General features: G+C 44.2%; 1 protein-coding gene across 1 annotated transcript in view; it reads left to right on the top strand.

Moving 5' to 3' along the window:
* The window catches only part of dscaml1 (Down syndrome cell adhesion molecule like 1), a 584291-nt gene that overhangs the window by 488581 nt on the left and 71099 nt on the right, over positions 1–24611 (top strand). Inside the window, exons 20-21 of the mRNA XM_072593321.1 lie at positions 7177–7316; positions 22643–22796. Of these exons, the coding sequence (XP_072449422.1) occupies positions 7177–7316; positions 22643–22796 (294 nt within the window). The remainder of the gene's footprint in view (positions 1–7176; positions 7317–22642; positions 22797–24611) is intronic.

Genomic DNA, 24611 nt, shown 5'->3' with positions numbered 1-24611 from the left:
TTACAGCATTTAAAAGGCATCTGGATGGGTATATGAATAGGAAGGGTTTAGAGGGATATGGACTGAATGCTAGCAAATGGGACTAGATTAGGTTAGGATATCTGGTTGGCACGGATGATTTCGATGGAAGGGTCTGTTTTCATGATGTACAGCTCTATCTCTCTATGATGTATTGATATTACCACTACACCAGTGCCTCCCTGATTCTAATGCCTGAATTGCTGCTGAATTTCTCTACATTATAATGGTGAGAGCTTTTTAAAGGTGCTTATTTGGCTGGAATATGCTTTTAGGCATCCTGATATCATTCTGATTCAATTCAACTTTTTTCTCTTAAAGCAACAATAGAGCAATAACAACATGATGGGATGAGGTAAAGGCAGGTGAAGTTGTGGAGGGGCTTGCTAACTCAAAGTACATGACCAGCTCTCAGGGGGCAAGAACAGCTTTGGCATAGCGAGGTCATGAGGAGAATGTGGCCACGGGGGTGGTGTACTACACAAACATGTCAACTGAAGACAAAAAATATGTCAGTGGCCCTAACCCTAAATCCAATCCAGCAAACTTTCATGGCACAAGACAATCCTGTAAAATCTGGTTGTGTGGAGCATTCTGGGTAAACTTTGGTGGAGTTTTTCTAGATTGAGTATTTTGGGAGATGTGCAGTGGATGTCAACAAGGACAAAGATGGGTATGGGTGTGGAATTGATGCAAGATTGAGGTTTTTTTGGATATAAGGTAGTTTAGATAGTGAAAGGTGAAGTTGCCAGAATCCCAGATGACTGGTGCTGATTTAAGCTAAGGGTCAGTATACTTTAGGTGGTGGGAAAGGTTAAGAAGTAAAGTCCTTCATGATAACCTCAGCCAGTGCAGGAATTTAACCCACACTGTTGGGGCCGCTCAGCATTGCAAGTTAGCTATCCAGTCAGGCGGTATGGTAGCTCAGTGGTTAGCACCAGGGACCTGGGTTCAATCCCCTCGGACAGCTGTCTGTGTAGAATTTGCATGTACTCCCTATGTCTGTGTGGGCTTCCTCTCACAGTCCAAGGATGTGCAGGCTAGGTGGCTCAGTCATGGGATTGCAGGATTACAGGGATTGAGTCTGGTTGGGATGCTTGTTGGCGGGTCAGTGTGGATTCAATGGGCCAAATAGCCTGCCTTCACACTGTAGGGTTTCTATTCTGTGAGCTTACTGGGCCCCTCACTTCTAGAAAGTGGAAGTTTAAAAATCATTCATGGTCCAGCTTTTCTGTCTTTTCTCATGGTACTTACTAAGAGAGAATCAAGCACCTACTGAATGCAGCTCATGAACATGGAAAAAGAAGAGCTCATTAGTATAAAAATTATGACCATTATTCACAGCTAGAATGCATATAAACCGCTACATAATTGTTATTAAAAAATGGCCACTGCCAATGATTTGAGCCACATCTCCTGCCAGCCATAATGTCGGCTCAATTATTCAGTAATTTATCGTTTGAATATTTCACATAAAATCTGTAGCTTGTGCTGTAAATAGAATAGCCTGAAGTTCAAAATCAAATAAGTGGTGCTGCACTTATGCAATTTTTATGAAGAAATAAAGGATTTGTACCTATGGCCTCAGGGGCTTTGTCACAGATTAATCTACATACATAGGTTCTGATTTGAACCCTGCCATCCTAAACAGGTGCAGAGAATGTGGATTAACTTTGAACATGGATTAAATTGTGACGATGTAGCCCCTGGTAGTCTTAAATATTAGAATTTATCTTTATTGGTCCAGTCATAATGCTTTCACATTAAGGATGTAATGCTGAAAAATGGAGGCTTAAGCTCTTGGCTGCCTGTATCATCTCTTTCCCCCCTTCAGTCTCTTCCCAGCAACGTGATCTCCCCCTACACGCTACCCCCCCCATCCCCCCCTCATCACAACAAGCCACATTGCTTAATACCTGTAAGCTGCTCAGAATTCAGTATCTCGTGGTAGGTAGGATTTGAGCAGCCTATCTGAAAATGATGATCACGATTGTCTCATCATCTGTCATTTTCGTATTAATTATCACACCCCTTAAAGTGACAGAGGCCCTTCTCTCCCCCACCACCTCAAACCTTTTTGAGAGGGAGGTCTGATTTATACTTCTGAGCATAATAACTTGAGAATAATTTCGAGAATAAACATGTTCTTTAGCTTATTCCACTGTCTGCTATTTTATGTATAACACACACACGCACATGCACACACACACATACACATACACACATGTACGCACACACACTCATACACATACACACTTATGCACCCACACATGCATATACACGCACGTTCATAAAATTTTGTAACATCAGCACGATGATTCCTGCATTTATTCACAAATACTGCATTGCCTAAAGGGGTGTTTTCTTACTCTTCCCTGCAAAAGGAAATTCTTACTTTTCACTGCAAAGATGTAAAGCTTTCTCTGGAATTCTAGAACTGCAAAAGGGACACAACATTTTTCACATGAATAACAGTATCCATTTCAATTTTCCAACTCAATTTCAGTGAAGGTGGAGCCAGTCGTAAGGTTGAATGCTGGTGTCCCTCAACCCCCAGCCCGGGTGAACAGTGAGCCTGCAAACATCAGCACCTTCAGACTGTTAACCAAATCACAGTTTAGTCTGACTTACTGGGCCCACAGTGGAAACTAAATCCTGCTTACTCCCCTCTGCTAATACAGCATTCACATCTTGACATTAATCAGACCTGCTTTATTCCCAATTCATGAAGTGAACCGAAATGACAATCAGGAAGAATGTGTCAGAAGTCACATGACATCAGATTATAATCTAACAGGTTTATTTGAAATCACAAGCTTTCGGAGCTTTCACCGAAGGGGCAGCACCCTGAAAGCTTGTGACTTCAAGAAAACTTATTGGACTATAACTTGGTGGCATGTGACTTTCTGACTTTGCCCATCCCATTCCAGTGCCAGGCACCTCCACATCAGGGAAGAACATGGTGAAGTAAGTAGGCCCTAAGAAACCTTCAGGCGGAGGTGGGTACTGCAGATGCTGGAGATTAGAGTCAAGGTAAGTGTGGTGCTGGAAAAGCACAACAGGTCAGGTAGCTGGTGAAGTCCACATTGATGCCATGAGGTTGGAGGGTTCCGAGGCAGAATATGAGGCATCCTTCCTACAGGCTTCGGGTGGTAAGGGAGTGGCAATGGAGGAGGCCCAAGACCTTCATGTCCTCGGCAGAGTGGGAGGGGGAGTTGAAATGTTTGGCCACGGGGCTGTGGGGATGATTGGTGCGGTGTCCCGGAGATATTCTCTGAAGCACTTGGCAAGAAGGTGTCCAGTCTCCCCAGTGTAGAGGAGACTGCATTGGGAGCAACGGATACAATAAATGGCGTGTGTGGAAGCGCAGGTGAAACTTTGATGGATGTGGAAGGCTCCTTTGGGGCCTTGGACGGAGATGAGGAGGGAGGTGTTGGTGCAGGTTTTGCAATTCCTGCAGTGGCAAGGGAGGGTGCCAGGAGGGGAGGGTGGGTTGTTGGGGGGGGGGGGGGCCTGAATCTTACTGGTAGTCATGGAGGGAATGGTCTTTGGGAAAAGCAGATAGGGGTGGGGAGGGAAATATATCCCTGGTGGTGGGGTCCATTTGAAGATGGTGGAAATGTCAGCTGATGATGCGATTTATGCAGAGGTTGGTAGGGTAAAATCAGAGGAGTTCTGTCCTTGTTGCAGTTGGTGGGGTGGTGTTCAAGGGCGATGGTGTGGGACGTGGATGAGATGCATTTGAGGGCATCTTCAACCATGTGAGAAGGGAAATTGTGGTCTTTAAAGAAGGAGGTCATCTGGTATGTTCTGTGGTGGAACTGATCCTCCTCAGAGCAGATATGGCAGAGGCAGAGGAATTGGGAATATGGGATAGCCTTTTTGCACAAGGTAGTGTGGGAGGAGGTGTAATCCAGGTAGCTGTGGGAGTCAGTGGGTTTGTAAAAAATGTCTGTGTTGAGTTGACCATCATTGATGGAGATGGAGAGGTCCAGGAAGGGGAAGGAGGTGTCAGAGATAGTCCAGGTGAATTTAAGGTCGGGGTGGAATGTATTGGTGAAGTTGATGAACTGTTCAACCTCCTTGTGGAAGCATGAGGTGGCGCTGATGCAGTCATTAATGTAACGGAGGAAGATGTGGGGACTGGTGCTGGTGTAACTCCGGAAGACAGACTATTCTATGTCGCTGACAAAGAGACAGGCATAGCTGGGGCCCATGCGGGTGTCCATGGCTACTCCTTTCATCTGGAGGATTTTAAGGAGAAATTGTTGAGGGTGAAGACCATTTCAACCAAACAAATAAGAGGGTCAGTGGAAGGGTACTGGTGGGGAACCTTGCTAATCCATTCTGGAATTTATGCAAGACATATAAAAGTACGAGGGTGTGCAAGTCCTGTCATTCACTATCAAGAATCTTTGTTGTCCTTTCATCATTCTCGAAGAATTAGTAATTTGTCAGGGAGATGGTGGTGCTGCAGTACTACCATTTAACTGGGAATCATGAAGCTCAGGTTAATGTTTTGGGAAAACATGTTCAAATCCCAACAAGGAAACCGATGAAATTTAAGCTCCACTAATTAAGTAAGACGTTGGAATTGAAAGCCGGTTTCAGTGATGGTGATTGTTAAACAATTATTGATTGGTGTGAAAACCCAGCTAGTTCACTGATGTCCTTTAGAGAAGAAAATCTGCCATCCTTAGCTGGTCTGGCATACATGTGACTGCAGACCCACAGCAATGGGATTGACTCTTGACTGCCGTTTGAAATGAACATGGGAAGTCACTCAGTTCAGAGAGAGTTCAGGATGGGTAATAAGTGCTAATCTGGCCAGTGATGCCTACTATCCATGAGCAAGTCACAAAAGTGGATAAAATTGTCCAGTTTGTCATCAAAAAGCTTCCAAATCATTTCTGTTATTAAGATTAGATTCCCTGCAGTGTGGAAACTGGCCCTTCGGCCCAACAAGTCCCCACCGACCCTTCGAAGAGTAACCCACCCAGACTAATGCACTTAACACTGTGGGCAATTTAGCATGGCCAATTCACCTGACCTGCACATCTTTGGACTGTGGGAGGAAAACTAGTGGGACTGTCTAAACCACTGAAATAATAGGAGAAAGAACATTTATAAAAACAAGTTCAACAAGAAGAGATTTGTTTAAAAACATGAAGATTGTATGATTGATGTGATAGTTTTATGACGGAAATGAACACTAGTGTCAGCACTCAAGATTTCTGGGTGTGTCATGGTTTGGTCAAAATAACAGACGGTACTCTGCCCAAGTTTTTTTATATATGCTTTTGTGGGATGTGGGCATCACTGGCTGGGCCAGTATTTATTTCCCAACCCTTATTGCCCTTGCACTGAGTTGCTTACTTGGTTATTTCAGAGGATAATGGAGTTGACCATGTTGCCAGGGGTCGAGAATCACAAGGAAGCTAGACTGGGTAAAGAATGCTCATTTCCCTCTCTCAAGGACATTAGTGAACCAGAGGGGTTTTCAGGACAATTGATTGCAGTCATGTACTCAAGATTAACCAGCTTTTGATTCCATATTTATTCAGTGAATTCAAATTTCACCAACCGCCATAGTGGGATTTGAACCCATATTCCCAGAACATTTGTGTAGGATAAGACCATAAGACATAAGAACAGAAATTAGGCCATTCAGCCCATCCGATCTGCTTCATCATTCAAACATGGCTGATAAATTTCTCAGTCGAAAAGCGTGCGCTGGAAAAGCGCAGCAGGTCAGGCAGCATCTGAGGAACAGGACAGTCAATGTTTCGGGCATAAGCTCTTCATCAGGAATGTCATTCCTGATGAAGGGTTTATGCCTGAAATGTTGACTCCCCTGTTCCTCGGATGCTACCTGACCTGCTGTGCTTTTCCTGCGCCACACTTTACAACGCTGACTCTCCAGCATCTGCAGTCCTCCCTTTCTCCTGATAAGTTTCTCAACCCCATTCTCCAGCTTCGTCCCCATAACCGTTGATCCCCTTAATACTCAAGAAGCTATGTATCTCAGTCTTAAATATACTCAATGACCTGGCCTCCGCTGCCTTCTGTGGCAAGGAATTCCATAGATTCACCACTTTCAGACTGAAGACATTTCTCCTCATCTCTGTTCTAAATTCATTCTGGATTGCTAGTCCAATGACATTAGTATGACACTACAACTCCCTAACTGATATGCCTAAGCTTCCACCACAGTTGAGGAACCTTATATCACATCATTTGACATTTTCTGCATCCAACCCCAGTTAACCTATGGTTTGTGAGAGGCAGTTAGCAGCTAGTGGTTATCATTGAGGCTCTACTTTAGAGTCTTCTGAGGATCTGATTGAAATATCCCAGCACACGTGCCACCAAACCTTTTAAAGGAACCAATGGTTCTCGTCAAGACTGTTTCAGTCTGGGCTGCGTTCTGAAGCTAGATCAAGGAGCTGAAAGACACACTGTTTTTACAAGGCCCTTCACTGTCTGTAGGTTGCCATAGTCTGTCCTCAAGACTGACAGTCAACCATTGACCTTCAGGTAAAGATCACTTTCCGAGATTATCAGATTGGGCTGATACCTGTGTGCGTACTGGGGAGACTGGGTTCATTGAAGGCATCAATCTTACAAACATAAAATTTCATCTACCAAGAGCAGGTAAATGGAGTTGTGAAGCAGATCAGTCACGATCTAACTGAATGGTGATTTTGGATATGAGGATTATTTACCATGTAACTGCACAGAGGTCCTGTCTATTCAGCAGGCTAATGTTGATATTATGTACAGGGACAATCAATGCTGAGCAATATATCTTTTAAAAGTACAATGTTTTTCCATGCCTTCCATAATAATAGACTTTATTTGCCCTTTTCTGCATATATTACAATAGGTTATGTTTTGGGAAATAGATGTTTACCATATTTTCTTTCGGATTTTTACATAATAAAATGATTACATCAACCTCTGTGAAAACAAGTAGAAATCAATAAGAATTTAGGCAAGTATGTTTGCTGAAGTCTCTAGGGTAATCGTTGATATGCCTTAGTTTTGAAAAGGCAGACTTTTGTGGCACATGCTGGTCTAGGAATTAATAAACAGCTTGACTAAATGTTATTAAAGCTGCTTTTCTTTATTTCACGCTCTGTTTATTCTTCGATTCAGTTCCAGGGCCTCCTGCGGAAATCAAAGCAGTACCCTCCTCAGCTAACAGTGTGGTGGTGGCCTGGCTCCCCCCTACCAAGCCAAATGGAATCATCCGCAAATACACCATCTTTTGTTCGAGCCCTGGATCTGGGCAGCCAGTAAGTAGCAACTTGCCCCAGAACTTCATTCCCCATCCATTAACATTCAATATTAGCAACATACCCCAAGAACACCAGGAAATTAAACAATCTGTAACCTTTCAGTCAAACTCCACTCTGGTAAATTCTGTGATTACAAAATAAATATTTACTGGGAAACTTTTTAAGTCTATGTAAGATTTCAGTCAGTCTTTCCAAGACACCACTGTTATGTCTCTCATTAGCCCTTACTAAGAACAACTCGTCCCTTAATCTTCCTCCCATCGAAATTCCCCATTTCACTATCTGCTCACCTCCTAAAGGGAGCTTATGATTGTGGTATCAATTTTGGGCTGTTCAGCCAGGCAAAGATTTTTGTACCTCTGAGCAATTTTTCACTCTGTAATGCCCAAGACTGGACAAGAATTGAATAACGTGTTTATTCATGTGAGAGCTCATCTGCATCTCCCTTTGCATGTCTGAGTGCACTGATTGGTTCACTCAGTTCCCCTTCTCTGTCACCCAGTAACATCACTTCTGCCTGTTTCTCAGCTTCACTTGGGATTGTTGCTTCTCTTTAATTTGCTTGTTCTGACCAAACTGCAAAGTTGCCATGTCCACATTCTTCCTTCCCCCTACAATATCACTGTCATGGTTTTCCACTTGATTAAGTCAGTTCTGGGAACTACATTTTGCAGAACTCTAGACTTTTCCCTCTTTCAATCTCCAGGTTTCCAAATAAACTAAAAGTTGGTGTCCTCAATTATTTCCTTTTGTTGAACTCCTTTTCTGTGGCTGTGTGGGGAGAACCAATGTCTTTCAGTCTGAAAACTGTTGGTTCAAGCTCACTCTGGAGACACAAATGTACAGACTGATACTCCAGTGCAGTGCTGAGGGTGTACTGCACTCCTGAAGGTGCTATCTTTTGGCCAAGATGTTAAATCAAGCTTGTGTCTACCCTCTCAGATGACAATAAAATATCTCGAGGCACTCTTTTGATGAGACATTGGGGTGTTATTCCTGATTTCCTATCCAATATTTACCCTTCGACTGACATCACTGAAAAAAACCCAGATTATCTGGTCACTGCAGTTTGGGGAAACTTGCTGTGCATAAATAAGCAACTGTATTGTCTACATTACAACATTTTAAAGCATTTTATCAGTGGCAGTGTTCGCTGACCTCAACAACAGTGCATGCTCACAAATCAGGAAACATACATAGGCAGAGTTCCACCTAATAAGTCATGACATACAATTTGGTGTCAGCCAACGCAACCTTTATCAGCAGTAAATTGCTTTGGGACTAAACTAAATTCATGAATGGCACTATTTAGATGTAAATCCACTTTGTTGTCTTTCTTGCTGTTTTTATCCTTGTGTCTTGCGTTAAGAATCTTCACCTGGTCTTCCCCAGTGAGTCACGAGCTAACACATATTTTCTTACTGGGCCAGCTGAGGCATTGTCCATGGCTCGTTTACTTTGCCCATGAGAGAAATACGCAAACCATCTGCTCAACAAATATCAGGAAAATTGAGAATATGCAGCAAAAAAAAATCCACAGACAAACTCAAGAAGAATATTGAATAAATTTGAGATTGGATGGTTAAATTGCTGACAATTTCGTTATTATGCTGTGGTATATTCTTGTGCTAACTGTGATGTGATAATTATCATAAGCACAAGTGCTGTACCCGGAAATGCTTTGGGAGCGTGGTGTGGCTGTATGCTCATTTTTTAGTGACTAATCTATACTATTTCAACATCCTGGGCAAGCGTCCGTGACCAATCACTGCTGTTTCCAAACTGGGCTTACTTTGTAACAAACAGTCTGGTGACATTTAGCAAGGCAGTGTCACATAGCAAAGTGCCCATTCAGAGAGGTTTGCCCAGTTCAATGTGCAGAATGACCTTAAGAAGGGTCTGAGAAACCTCAACTGTTGTATTCATCTAACTTTCACAATATACGCTGTGGCAGTCAAGGGAGTGGGACAACGAAACAGGAACACGGATTGTGTTCCCCATTCAGCTCAGGGATTATCATGTTGCATTTCTAGTGCAACAGCTCATGTCATACTAGGCTATGCACAAAGTGCTGGAAAATGAGATTAGATAGTCAGGCGATTTTGCTTGGCACAGGCATGATGGGCTGAACCGCCTTTTTCTGTGTACTAAACCTCTATGACTCTATGACCCATTCAAAGAGTTGAACCACCTACTCAGTATGAAGTCTTAATTACCTTGGTATAATCTGTTAACAGTGTACTGAGTGTAACAAAGTCAGCAGAGTGGACCTCATAGAATATGAGTTCCCTCATTGGGGCTGTTAATCTTGTCCAATCAGACAGTCCTAGCTGACAGACAAGAACATGCGAGAGGTTCTCGTCACTCTGAGAGCTGACTCTGAAGGAGCTGGATCAGTGTCAAGGATTCTGCACATGTAAGTAAAGGGGGACTTGGTGATGGGATACCAGCCTCTGTGGAGTTATTTCAAACAATAGCAATATACTGTCTTCAAGTGTTGCAAATGTGTCAAAAGCTTTGTGGCAGAATAGCTAAATATCCACTTTCTACAGTGCTGGCCAGTGACTGTACAATTATTAGTGAAGGTACCTTAACATTGCATTGAGCCCTGTGCTCCTTTAAGATTGCCTCTTTTACTGAGATAACTGCACAGAGGTCAGTGTCCCGTAACCAAGGCACCTTTTATTTATAGCTGTAAAATACACTAGCTGTGGCCAGACAGCTCAAAGCCAGTCCCTTGATTGAAGTGAGCTTCTGAAATCCCTGGTTATATCTGTCAGCCAGGACTCCCTGACTGGTCCAGGTTAACAGCATCAGTCAAGCAACTCATGGTCAATAAGATCCACCTGGTTCCAGTCACTTCGTTAAACAATTTCATTAACCAAATTACAGTTTCTTGTTTCACACCTCCAGCGTCCACAGTACCTTTTTTACAGTCGGTTCTGCTATTGTGCAGTTGTTCCATTCTCGTGCAATCCCGTGTTATAAGAAAATCATGTAATAGCAGCACCATTTAAGCTAATGGGGCTGGAATCACATTATAACCATTACGCAGTTTAAAATATTGCACTTTAGAAACAGTGTCCTCAATTTGTCGATTGTGTTATAGCAAATGTGTGTTAACGAAACGCGTTATAACAGAGCGATCTGTATTTTGTTTATTATATCACCACTGCCTTATTGTTGGAGCTGTCATGTTACCTTCGGGATGTCAAATTCCAATTGGAAATTAACCACTTCATCTTCCCGATGAAGAGCTTATGCTCGAAACATCAACTCTCCTGCTCCTCGGATGCTGTCTGACCTGCTGTGCTTTTCTAGCACCACACCTTTTGACTCTGACCCTCCAGCATCTGCAGTCCTCACTTTCCCCTAAAAAAAGCAAAATTGGACAGATGCTGGAGATCTGAAATAAAAACAGAAAGTGCTGGAAGAACTCAGCAGCCCCGGCAGCACCTGTGGAGAGAGAAAGAGAGTTGGCATTTCAAAAGCAATATGACATTCAGTGGGAGATACTGAATGCTGCCTCTAACCGTGACACATCAAGAGAGACCTTTGTGTAGCTTTATGTGGCTCATGACTCATTGTAGGGGCCTCAGTTATTCACTACTGAAATCAATCTGGATGTGGCTGGGTTGAGGGTAGTCATTCCTCAGCCAAGAGGAGAGAATAGTTGAATCATCTCCAGCTCTGTGTTGCCGTCTGTTTGAATACCGAAGTATAACCCCATCACTGGCACAGGAAGCCACTTCACAGCAGTTCTGATGAAGACTCACCGGACTCAAAACGTTAACTCTGCTTTCTCTCCCTGGATGCTGTCAGACCTGCTGAGTTTCTCAGGCAATTGCAGTTTCTTGTTTCACACTTCCAGCATCCACAGTACCTTTTTTACAGCTATAGTGCAGTAATTCCGTTCCTGTGCAATCCGTGTTCCAAGAAAATTGTGTAATAGCGGTACCATTTACACTAATGGGGCTGTAATCGCAATTATAACTATTACACACTTTAAAAGATCGCGCTTTAGCAACAGTGTCCCCCCATCGTCAATTGTGTCATAGTGAATATGTGTTAACAAAAACACGTGTTATAACAGAGCGACCTGTATTTTGGTTATTATATTGCCACTGCCTTATTGTTGGAGTTGCCATGTTACCTCCAGGTTGTCAAATTCCAAAGGAGGTTTTGTCACGTGGCCACCCAAATCCTACTCGCGGTCTTCCCTTTTGCCCTCACTCCAGCCTCTGCTCAAACAGCTAATGGAAGCCAAAAGGCTCCTCAGTGAAGGAGCTTGATTATCAGTCAAACTCATTTAAAAAACAATTATCTACAGATGTGGGTATCACTGGCTGGGCCAGCATTTGTTACCCATCCGTAATTGCCTGGAGTGCAGTTAAGAGCAAGCACAAATCATGGGTCTGAAGTCACATGTAGGCCAGACCAGGTAAGGATGGCAGATTTCCTTCCCTCAAGGACATTAGTGAATGAGATGGGTTTTTCCTGATAATCAATTCACAGTCATCATTAGATTCTTACTTCCAAATTATTATTGAGCTCAAATTCCACCATCGCCCACAGTGGGATTTGAACCCAGGTCATTACCTGAATTAACAGTCCAGTGATAATGCCACTTGGCCACCACCTCCCACAGTTTCTTCAGAGCTCCCTCGTATCACCAGTATTTCCAAATACATCAGTGAAAGGCTTCAGAGAAAAGAATACCCATTTCTGTTCTTTCAATGCCCCAATTACTTTTTTCACCAGAAGTGCTCACTATTGTATCCTGGAAAATAATTATCGAGTCCTGAAGGATTCACAAGCCCAAGTTGTATCCCTTTGATAAGGATTCGGCTTTGTAGAAAATTGCAGGCCCAAATCCAGGCTCCATTTTGCCAGAGTGGTGAGGAGAGAAGGAGAGGTGAAGCGAGGGTCGCTGGAAAGGATAGGTTTTCCCGCATTAAAAGGGTCTTACCTCGGGAGTCGTGCCTCCATTTGCGGAGAGGTGCGAGGGAGGAGCGAAGGGCTTCTGGGAAGTCATATATTTGTGTGGTTGCGTTACCCGAAAACCTACTCGGGTAGTGTCTCCCACCCATCCTCCTCCTCTCATCAAAAAAAGAAGACCTGTGCACCAGATTGGTAAGGTAACAAGTTTTTGTTTTATTCCTTATTTTTTCAACAGTCGCTTTGGGAATTTAGAATAGTGGGATTGAAGGTTAGGGCAGTTGAATGTTGCTCCTGCAGAATGTGGGAGGTAAGGGTCACCACTAGTGTCCCTTCTGACTACATCTGCGGGAAGTGTACCCAACTCCAGCTCCTCGAAAATCGCGTTAGGGAACTGGAGCTGGAGCTGGATGAACTTCAGATCATTTGGGAGGTAGAGGGGGTTATTGAGGGGAGTTACAGGGAGGTAGTCACTCCTAAGGTACAAGAAAAAGACAAATGGGTTACAGTCAGGGGACAGAAAGGGAACCGGCAGGCAGTGCAAGGATCCCCTGTGGCCATTCCCCTCGACAATAAGTATACCGTTTTAGATACTGTTGGGGGTGGGGGGGGGGTTGGTGGCGACTTACCAGGGAAAGCATTGGGGTACAGGGCTCTGGCACAGAGTCTGCCCCTGCTGCTCAGAAGGGAAAGGGGAAGAGGAGCAGAGCAGTAGTCATTGGGGACTCCATAGTTATGGGGACAGATAGGAGGTTCTGTGGGAATGAGAGAGACTCGCGGTTGGTGTGTTGCCTCCCAGGTGCCAGGGTTCATGATGTCTCTGATCGTGTTTTTGGGATCCTTAAGGGGGAGGGGGAGCAGCCCCAAGTCGCGATCCACATAGGCACCAACGACATAGGTTGGAAGACAGATGGGGATTTAAGGCAGAAATTCAGGGAGCTAGGATGGAAGCTTGGAGCTAGGATGAACAGAGTTGTTGTCTCTGGTTTGTTGCCCATGCCACGTGCTAGTGAGGTAAGGAATAGGGAGAGAAGAGTTGAACACGTGGCTACAGGGATGGTGCAGGAGGGAGGGTTTTGGATTCTTGGATAATTTCACGGGTATGTGGGACCTCTACAAGCAGGATGGTCTTCATCTGACCAGAGGGGTACCAATATCCTGAGGGGGGGATATTCGCTAAGGCTATTGGGGTGGGCTTAAACTAATCCAGCCAGCAGGGGGATGGGAATCAAAATTGTAGTTCAAGTATAGAGAAGGTTGAGAGTAGGGAGGTCCAAAATCAAGTTCCAGGGACGCGAGATGGCACCGGCAAGCAAGAAGTTGGTTTGAAGTGTGTCTACTTCAATGCCAGGAGCATCCAGAATAAGGTGGGTGAACTTACAGCATGGGTTGGTACCTGGGACTTCGATGTTGTGGCCATTTCAGAGACATGGATAGAGCAGGGACAGGAATGGTTGTTGCAGATTCCAGGATTTATATGTTTCAGTAAGAATAGAGAAGATGGTAAAAGAGGGGGAGGTGTGGCATTGTTGGTCAAGGACAGTATTACAGTTGCAGAAAGGATGTTTGGAGACTCGTCAACTGAGGTAGCATGGATTGAGGTAAGAAACAGGAAAGGAGAGCCCACCCTGTTGGGAGTTTTCTATAGACCTCCGAATAGTTCCAGAGATGTAGAGGAAAGAATAGCAAAGATGATTCTCAATAGGAGTGAGAGAGAGAGGGTAGTCCTCATGGGGGACTTCAACTTTCCAAATATTGACTGGGAACACTATAGTACGAGTACTATAGATGGGTCAGTTTTTGTCCAGTGTGTGCAGGAGGGCTTCCTGACACAGTATGTAGACAGATCAACAAGGGGCGAAGCCACATTAAATTTGGTACTGGGTAATGAGCCCGGCCAGGTGTTAGACTTGGAAGTAGGTGAGCACTTTGGTGATAGCAATCACAATTCTGTTATGTTTACTTTAGTGATAGAAAGGGATAGGTGTCTACCACTGGGCAAAAGTTACAGCTGGGGGAAAGGCAATTACAATGCAATTAGGCAAGATTTAGGAAGCATAGGGTGGAGAAGGAAACTGCTGGGGATGCGCACATTAGAAATGTAGAGCTTATTCAAGGAAAAGCTCCTGTGTGTCCTAGATAAGTATGTACCTGTCAGGCAGGGAGGAAGCTGTAGAGCGCAGGGGCTATGGTTTACGAAGGAAGTGGAATCTCTGGTTAAGGGGAAGAAGAAGGCTTATGTGATGTGAAGGCTCAGTTAGGGCGCTTGAGGGTTACAAGGTAGCCAGGAAAGACATAAAGAGAGAGGTCAGAAGAGCCAGGAGGTGACATGAGATGTTGTTGGTGGATAGGATCAGGGTAAATCCTAAGGCTTTCTATAGTTATTTAAGGAATAAAAGAATGGCAAGAGTAAGATTAGGGCCAATCAAGGGTAGTAGTGGGAAGTTGTGTGTGGAGTCAGTGGAGATAGGAGAAGCACTAAATGAATATTTTTCAATAGTATTCACTCTAGAAAACGACAATGTTGTCATAGAGATTACTGAGATACAGGCTACTAGGTGTGATTGAGGTTCACAAGGACGAGGTATTAGAAATCCTGCAGAGTGTGAAAATAGATAAGTCCCCTGGGCCAGTTGGGATTTATCCTAGGATCCTCTGGGTAGCCAGGGAGGAGATTGCCGAGCCTTTGGCATTGATCTTTAAATTGTCATTGTCTACAGGAATAGTGCTAGAAGACTGGAGGATAGCAAATGTGGTTCCCCTGTTCAAGAAGGGGAGTAGAGACAACCCTGATAATTATAGACCAGTGAGCCTTACTTCAGTTGTTGGTAAAGTGTTGGAAAAGGTTATAAGATATAGGATTTATAATCATCTAGAAAAGAATAATTTAATTAGGGATAGTCAGCACGGTTTTATGAAGGGTAGGTCGTGCCTCACAAACCTTGAGTTCTTTGAGAAGGTGACCAAACAGGTAGATGAGAATAAACCGGTTGATATGGTGTATTTGGATCTCAGCAAGGCATTCGATAAGGTTCCCCACAGTAGGCTATTGTACAAAATGCGGAAGAATGGGATTGTGGGAGATATAGCAGTTTGGAGCAATAATTGGCTTGCTGAAAGAAGACAGAGGGTGGTGGTTGATGGGAAATGTTCATCCTGGAGTCCATTTACCAGTGGCGTACCGCAAGGGTTGGTGTTGGGTCCACTGCTGTTTGTCATTTTTATAAACAACTGGATGAAGGTGTAGAAAGGTGGGTTAGTAAATTTGCAGATGACACTAAGGTCGGTGGAGTTGTGGATAGTGACGAAGGATATTGTAGGTGACAGAGAGACATAGATAACTGCAGAGCTGGGCTGAGAGGTGGCAAATGGAGTTTAATGTGGACAAGTGTGAGGTGATTCACTTTGGTTGGAGTAACCGGAATGCAAAGAACTGGGCTAATGGTAAGATTCTTGGTAGTGTAGATGAGCAGAGAGATCTCGGTGTCCAGGTACACAGATCCTTGAAAGTTCCCACCCAGGTTGACAGGGTTGTTAAGAGGGCATACAGTGTTTTAGCTTTTAGACAATAGACAATAGACAATAGATGCTGGAGTAGGCCATTCTGCCCTTCGAGCCTGCACCGCCATTCAATATGATCATGGCTGATCATTCCTAATCAGTATCCTGTTCCAGCCTTATCTCCATACCCCTTGACTCCACTATCTTTAAGAGCTCTATCCAATTCTTTCTTAAAAGAATCCAGAGACTGGGCCTCCACTGCCCTCTGGGGCAGAGCATTCCACACAGCCACCACTCTCTGGGTGAAGTAGTTTCTCCTCATCTCTGTCCTAAATGGTCTACCCCGTATTTTTAAGTTGTGTCCTCTGGTTCGGCACTCCCCCATCAATGGAAATATGTTCCCTCCTGCCAGAGTGTCCAGTCCTTTCATAAGCCTATACGTTTCAATCAGATCCCCTCTCAGTCTTCTAAACTCAAGGGTATACAAGCCCAGTCGCTTCAGTCTTTCCGTGTAAGGCAATCCTGCCATTCCAGGAATTGACCTCGTGAACCTACGCTGCACTCCCTCAATAGCCAGAATGTCTTTCCTCAAATTTGGAGACCAGAACTGTACACAGTACTCCAGGTGTGGTCTCACCAGGGCCCTGTACAGCTGCAGAAGCACCTCTTTGCTTCTATACTCAATCCCTCTTGTTATGAAGGCCAGCATGCTATTAGCCTTCTTCACGACCTGCTGTACCTGCATGCTTGCCTTCATTGACTGGTGGACAAGAACACCCAGATCTCTCTGAACAGCCCCTTTACCTAATTTGATACCATTGAGGTAGTAATCTGCCTTCCTGTTCTTGCCACCAAAGTGGATAACTTTATTAATAGAGGGATTGAATTCCGGAACCATGAAGTTATGCTGCAGCTGTACAAAACTCTGGTGCAGCCGCACTTGGAGTATTGTGTACAGGTCTGGTCACCGCATTATAAGAAGGATGTGGAAGCTTTGGAAAGGGTGCAGAGGAGATTTACTAGGATGTTGTCTGGTATGGAGGGAAAGTCTTACGAGGAAAGGCTGAGGGACTTGAGGCTGTTTTCGTTAGAGAGAAGAAGGTTGAGAGGTGACTTAATAGAGACATTTAAGATAATCAGAGGGTTAGATAGGGTGGACAGGGAGAGCCTTTTTCCAAGTATGGTGACGGCGAGAACAAGGGGACATAGCTTTAAATTGAGGGTTGATAGATATAGGACAGATGTCAGAGGTAGTTTCTTTACTCAGAGAGGAGTCAGGGTATGGAATGCTTTGCCTGCAACGGTAGTAGATTTGCCAACTTTAAGTACATTTAAGTCGTCATTGGACAAGCATATGGACGTACATGGAATAGTGTAGGTTAGATGGGCTTCAGATTGGTATGACAGGTCGGTGCAACATCGAGGGCCGAAGGGTCTGTACTGTGCTGTAATGTTCTATGTTCTATGTTCTATAAATCCATCATCCATCCTTTGTTAGGACAGAGTAAAATCGAGGGACATTCTTCAAACGATCGTTCTGCAACTCACAAGTTTCAAGTGAACCAAGGTCTTCTGTCAGGAGCTAGGCAGTCAGTGAAGCAACAATCACATCAAGTGTTGCAAATTGCAGTGGTCCCCGTTGTGAAAGAATGGTTGGTATCTGGGCATTTGACAACTTAGGTCAATCTATCAAATTTGAATTTGCGTTTAAAATTCTATCATGACCGGGGCCAAGTGAAGGGGAGGGGGGGTGGGTTGGATGGTGGAAGGGGAGGGGAGAGGTAGGTTTCTATTGTAATACAGTGTCCCTAAAATTACAAGTATTGTGTCCAATGTTATTGTCGATTTTCCAAGGCAGTTTTGACAACATGCCTGCAAATAACAGTATCAGATCCCTATGGTTTTAAACAGCCGCTTTGATGAACAGATTACATCTCCATGACAACGCATGGCTTAGATATTGAAATGAATTTGAAGCAGAGCTTTTGATAAGTAGTAATTTGTAGACCTCCTGTCTCCTCGTCAGTCGAGTGGAAGGCCAAGCTTACAGACTCAACTCTGGGGTTTTTTTTTGTTCATTTCTGCTGTGGTCTTTTTGTGAACCTGTAACCAAAATTGGTGGAATGATAGGCATATAACTGACAGCTCTCCTCGTCATTTCCCCCTATCAGACTAATCAGCAAGGTATGGCACTGATCCTTTTGATTAAAGTCGATGCACCCCTTGGAAGTATCGTGAACCATGTGGGGGACAGTGCAGAACTTCAAAAGGGCACAGACATATGGGGGATGGGGAAACAAGTGGCAGAGGAAGTTTAATGCAGAGAAGTGTGAATTATTTCATAGGAAGGATGCGGACAGGCAATATTAAAATAAAGATAGAATTCTGAAGGAATTGCATGAGCAGAGAGACCTGTGTGTATGTGTGCTTAAGACTTTGAAGGTGACAGGACAGGCTGAGTGAGCTGTTAATAAAGCATACTGCATCCTGGCCTTTATCAATAGGGACTTTTAGAGTACAGAAGCAAGGAGGCTCTGTTAAACCTATTCCTGATGAAGGGCTTATGCACGAAACGTCGACTCTCCTGCTCCTCAGATGTTGCCTGACCTGCTGTGCTTTTCCAGCACCACACTTTTCGACTATGACTCTCCAGCATCTGTCGTCCTCACTTCTTCCATTTCAAGCACTGGTCTGGTCTCCTCTGGTCACACTCTAACAGGATGTGAAGGCATTAGAAAGGATACAGAAAAGATTCAAGAGAACAGTTCCAGAAATGAAGAGCTTCAGTTATCTGGAAGGATTTAACTGTCATACTTAGACAGGAGGAGATTTGATCGAGGTTGCTCCAAGCTTACACCACAACAGTCCTGTTTGCACTGTGTCTTTATTGCCCTTGCTGTCAGATGGCTGCCTAGTGTTGTGGCGGATGTCATATCTAGTAACCAGGAAGCACATTACTAGAATAATTCTAAACGCAATAATGCTTATTCTGAAGAACAGATACATTGAACTCTAATTAACTTTGTTTCTGTCACCACAGATGCTGTTGGACTTGCTGAGTTTCTCCATCATTCTCTGTGTTTGTTGCAGTGCATTAGTACAAGTTCCAATCAAATGTTCCCCTTGTCTTAACCTAAAGCAAATTTGTATGCACAGTCATTTCCATCAAGTTGCCCATGATGCAAACTGTTCCCACACATTAGATTCCTTACAGTGTGGAAACAGGCCCTTTGGCCCAACCAGTCCACATGGACCCTCTGAAGAGTAACCCACCCAGAACCATTTGCCTCCTAACACTATGGGCAATTTAGCATGACCAATTCACCTGACATGCACATCTTTGGATTGTGGGAAGAAACCCACACAGACACAGGGAGAATGTGAAAACTCCATACAGATGGTCACCTGAGGCTGGAATTGAACCTGGGACCCTGGTGCTATGAGGCAGCAGTGCTATCCACTAAACCATCGTTTGTTTTCAAGGTAGCCCTACTTTTGTCAGTCTCTACATACATGACATGAATGTGGGTTGACAGTGTTTCGGATGGTGGAATGAATGACATCTTCCTTGCTGATTCCGCTAGTTTACACTGTTGTCTTCGATGCTTCTTTCCTCTAATTGCATAAGTTGTCCCCAGCACATTTTGCTCTTGGACTTTGGCATCAAGTTTCCTTTGTCATCCTGAAGGCAGACCCTTTTGGTCACCCTCTATTTGATTGGTGCCCAGCAGTCAATGTGCCCTGTGAAACACTGTAGATTTCCTCTGGCATGTTTCGCGTTATGAGTTCAAGCATTCAACCAGCTTTAACTGAGACAAGTGGCTTCACCTTGGTTTCCAATATCTGGAATTCCAGATCTTCAGTACTGTCATTACATTGGGCTCTCAGACTAATTTGTCCTTTCAGTGTGAGCTTCATTCTTTCACTGAGCTTCAACTTAACTTACAAGGGTTTAATTTTTGTGTTGCCAGCTGTTATAACCATACAGAGGTCTGTGATGCTCATAATGTGACAAGGTGCACCAGTGTCTATCTGGCACTTGATGTTTGTTCAATGCTTTTGTTTTGCTGTTTTCATTGCAGTTGTTACAAAGCATTCTTAAACTTTGGGCTTGACAATGCCAACCTGCTCTAAGGTGTGGAATAATTCACCTGAATCTTCAACTAGCACCTCTCCAGCAACCAAACGTGATTTGTCAGAATTGGCATCCAACAGTTGCCTCTATAAGTTTTTGGAGGCCTACTTAGAAGCAAAATGCTTCAGATGCAGGAAATGTAATCTTAGCAGGTCTGGCTGCATCTGTGGAGAGAGAGAAACAGAGTTAACATTTTGGGTTCAGTGTGACCCTTCTGCAGAAGGTGCACGTATGGTCACTCGATCCATGTACAACACATTTCCAAAGTGCAAACCCATCGCAGCTGCAAACACAGGAAGCCTATGCGCTGCTCGTTGGATGCTGCCTGAACTGCTGTGCTCTTCCAGCACCACTAATCCAGCATTTGATTTTCAGCATCTGCAGTCATTGTTTTTACCAGGAAGCCTATGAGTCAGATCCTGATTTAATTGAATCCCATCTTATGACCATTAGGTGTATCTCATCAGTAACCGTGAAACATTGAACTATTGACTGACAAAATCCTACTGATGGCACCAGAGATCGAAGACTCTCGTCACCTTGGAGACCACAATAACTTACGAGTTGTACAGATAGAAGGGAAGCTAGGGATTTTCAAGTTTAAACAAACGTTTCTGGATTCCTAGTGAAAAAACCTTTGAAAAGGTTATCTTACCAATGGCAGTTGGTTTCTAAGTTTGATTTAAAGACACCGCATGATCATAAAAGGTGAATTGGAACCCTGTTCATTCATTATTAATACACAACATTATGGGTGGCACGGTGGTTAGCACTGCTGCCTCACAGCGCCAGAGACCCGGGTTCAATTCCGCCTCATACAACTGTCTGTGTGGAGTTTGCACATTCTCCCCGTGTCTGCGTGGGTTTCCTCTCACAGTCCAAAAATGTGCAGGCCATGCTAAATTGCTCATAGTGTTAGGTGAAGGGGTAAACATAGGGGAATGGGTCTGGGTGGGTTGCTGTTTGGAGGGTTGGTGTGGACTTGTTGGGCTGAAGGGCCTGTTTCCACACTGTCAGTAATCTAGATTACAATGTGTTGAAAACGATGGTGCTGTTTCCTCAACCAATGCAAAAGACACAAAACCAATGACTTAATTATGAAGATAGCGGGTCTTTAATTCACCAGCTGAGAGCTACTGACTCAAGTTTAATAGCGTTGAAACTCTTGTAAAGCAAACTCAGTACAGAGGCGATTCTTTCCCAGTCAGCTTCCCACTCTTTGCAACTTGAGGTCATTGAAAACTTTGCTTTGAGAGCAGAGTTGCCTCTGCTTTGCATGTACTCAACAAGTCACCCCAAATGCAGCCAGCCAATCGCTAAAGAAGACTCAGTCTGAAACCTCTGAGTGTCCCATCTCTAAGTTTGCAGACAAGATAATGCTGGGTGGGAGGGTGAATGCTGAGGAGAATGCAGAGATGCTTCACTGTGATTTGGACACATTGAGTGAGTGGGCAAATGCACAGCAGATGAAGCATAATATGTATAAATGTGAGGTTATCCACTTTGGCAGCAAAAAATAACTCAGGATAGATTATTATCTGAATGGGAATACATTGAGGAAGTGGGAGACTTGGATGACTGAACACAAATCGATGAAAGTAAGAATGCAGTTGCAACAGGCTATGAAGAAGGTAATTGATATGTTGATGTTCATTGCAAAAGGATTTGAATATAAAGCAGGGAAACCTTACTGCAATTAATTGCACAGGGCCCCTGTGAGACCACACCTGGAGTATGGTTTACTCTCCTTACCTGAGGAAAGATGTTCCGGCGATGGAAGGAGTGGAACAAAGGTTTACAAAACTGATTCCTGGTTTAGCAGGACTGATGTATGCAGAGAGATTGGATCAATTAGGACTATATTCACTGGGGTTTGGGGGAAGGAGAGGGGATCTCACAAAAACGTACGAAATTCTAACTGAACTTAACAAGACAAACACAGGAAAAATGTTCCCGATGACTGAGGCGTTCAGAACCAGAAGTGTCAAATTCAGGACACACAGGGTGGGCCAGTTAGGACTGAGATGAGGAGAAATGTCTTCACTCAGAGAGTAGCAAGCCTGTGGAATTCTCTGCCACAGAAAATGGTTGAAGCCAAGGCTTTGAATGTTTTCAAAAAGGAGTTAGGTATAGTTCTTAGGGCTAAAGGATCAAAGGATATAGGGAGAAGCAGGAACTGTGTGTTGATCAGGCATGATCACATTAGAGCAAAAGGAACAGGAGCAGAAGTAGGCCGCCTGGTCCTTGGAGCCGGCTCCGCCATTCAATAAGATCATGGCTGATCTTTTCATAGATTCAGCTCCACTTACCCGCACTCTCACCATAACTCTTAATTGATCAAACATCTATTCATCTTTGCCTTAAAAACATTCAATGAGGTAGCCTCAACCATTTCACTGGGCAGGGAATTCTACAGATTCACAACCATTTGGGTGAAGAAATTCCTCCTCAACTAAGGAGTTGTGAATCTGTGGAATTCCCTGCCCAGTGAAGCAGTGATATTGCATAGCAGAACAGGCTGGAAGGGCTGAATAGCCTACTCCTGCTCCCATTTCCTAAATTTCTACAAACAATGGAGGCTCACCTGAGGCAGTGCAGTCGGTGGGTTGTGGGAGATCCTAGCCTGAAGGTTAGATGTGCGAATCTCCTGTAAATTACTTCTGACAACATTGACCCATTTGTGCCAGGGCAGCTGCCAGGTGCAGCAATTGCTCTTGGTTCGCACTGACCAGACTGTTTCTGCCCACAGGCTCCCAGTGAATATGAGGCATCTCCAGACACCCTGTACTACCGGATCCCCAACCTGAACTATCAGCAGCAGTACCTGCTGTGGGTCGCAGCAGTCACATCGGCAGGCCGAGGAAACGTGAGCAACAAAGTCACCGGTGAGCCAGCAGCAAAGGGTAGGTCAGTCTTCATCACATTTCCTGTTGGCTTTGCACTTTTGTCCTCTATTGTTTTCCTTCCTTGTCTTTCAGATACCTGCATCCTACATTTTTGATAAACAGCGTTAGAGCCAATCGCAGAACGGTTGGGGTAGTGTTGCTTGAGGGGAAAAGCTAACTTTGGGTTGAAGATCCCAAAGCTCTCCATCGCTGAGGCTTTGCACTTCTCCCGTCTGTTGTAATCTCATTGACTGAGGCTGCTCATTGTGCTGAGGCAACCCTTGCTATGTTATTGCAGCATCTTAAAGGGCTTGTGGGCCATGCACCACTTTTAATGTTCGTCCCCAACAGTGTGTACTGCCCGCGAGATGACATGCTGCAAATGATCAAGGCTCCTTCAATCGTGCTTTCCAAACCTAACAACCTCTACTAACCAGAAGGATGAGGGCAGCAGATATATAGAAACACCACACCTGCAAGTTTACCTCCAAACCACTGAATATCCTAACTGAAATATATCGCTGTTCCTCTAGTGCATCTGGTTAAAATTCTGGGACTCCCGTTCTGATGGTACTCTGGGTGTCCCTTCATCACATGGACTGCAGTGGTTCAAAACAGGCAGATCAGCACCGTGTCCTCAAAGGATTTGGGATGGGCAATAAATGCGGACTTTATAACTTAACAGGAAGGATGTGGAAGCACCAGAGGCAGTATAGAGGTTTACCAGGATGTTGCCTGGGATGGAGAAATTGAGTGATAAGCAGAGACTAGATAGATTTGGGTTGTTTTCTTTAGAGCAGAGAAGGTTGACGGGGTCATGATTGAATGTACAAGACTATGAGAGTTATGGACAGAATGGGTAGAGAGCAGCTGTTCCCCTGGGTTGAGAGGTCAGTCATGAGCGGGCATAGTTTTAGGGTGAGGGGTAGGGGATCTAGAGGGGATTTGGGAATCAGTGGGTGGTGGGAATCTGGAATGAGCAGCATGGGAAGGTGATGGAGGCTGGAAACGTTACAACTTTTAAAAAATATTTGGTTGAGTACCTCAAATGTCATTATATTCAAGGGTTTGGAACAAGTGCAGGAAATTGGGGTGAGCACACTGTAACTGGTAGTTATGTCAGTACAGACTTGATGGGCCAAAGGGCCTTTTCTGTGCTGTATGGATCTATGAACCTAAGAACAATTTTAAAAGAAAAAAATCATTTGATTACCAGAGTGACAGAAGGTGAGCAAGATGGACACTGGTCTTTTTTCTACTTTTCTATGCATGGCCTGGCAGTTTGTTCCTTTTTGACAAGATGGAAAAGGCGAGGTCTGGGATTTGGAAGAGGGGCTGGGAATGCAGGGGCTGGGGTTGGAGACAGGAGGATGAAGGCATCGCATTTCTCAAATTAAACTGTGACGTTATGTCCCCTTGTTCAAATCTGCAAACAGCTGTATTAATGCATGGTGGCATTATTCAGGTCAGACTGTCAATACTTTGTCAGTCACTAGGGGAAAGTGGGACTAGTGAAGGTGGTACAGACCTGAGAGTCTGAAGGGCCTCCTCTGTGCTGTACGATTCTATGGTTCTGTAATTCTAATCTGATGTTAGTTTTCTTTTAAAACAGAAACATCTGAAACCCCTTCTGCAGAAGGGCCTGCCCCACTAATGTTAACTTGATTGTTTCATCTATGGTTATATTGTTTTTTAACTTCTCTCTGGAGAAGCAGTGAGAAGTTGAATACTGAAAAAGCTGTGTTCTTTTTCCTGTCCATTTCCACATGTCTCACTCTAATCTTGTGCATTTTGTTAATAACGCTGTCGTAGAGTTATAGACATGTACGGCAT

This window comes from Chiloscyllium punctatum, chromosome 23 (genome assembly GCF_047496795.1).
Source record: "Chiloscyllium punctatum isolate Juve2018m chromosome 23, sChiPun1.3, whole genome shotgun sequence".
In the NCBI taxonomy this organism is placed as follows: Eukaryota; Metazoa; Chordata; class Chondrichthyes; order Orectolobiformes; family Hemiscylliidae; genus Chiloscyllium; species Chiloscyllium punctatum.
The sequence above is the reverse complement of the archived record's forward strand: the minus strand, read 5'-3'. Positions and strand labels throughout refer to the sequence as shown.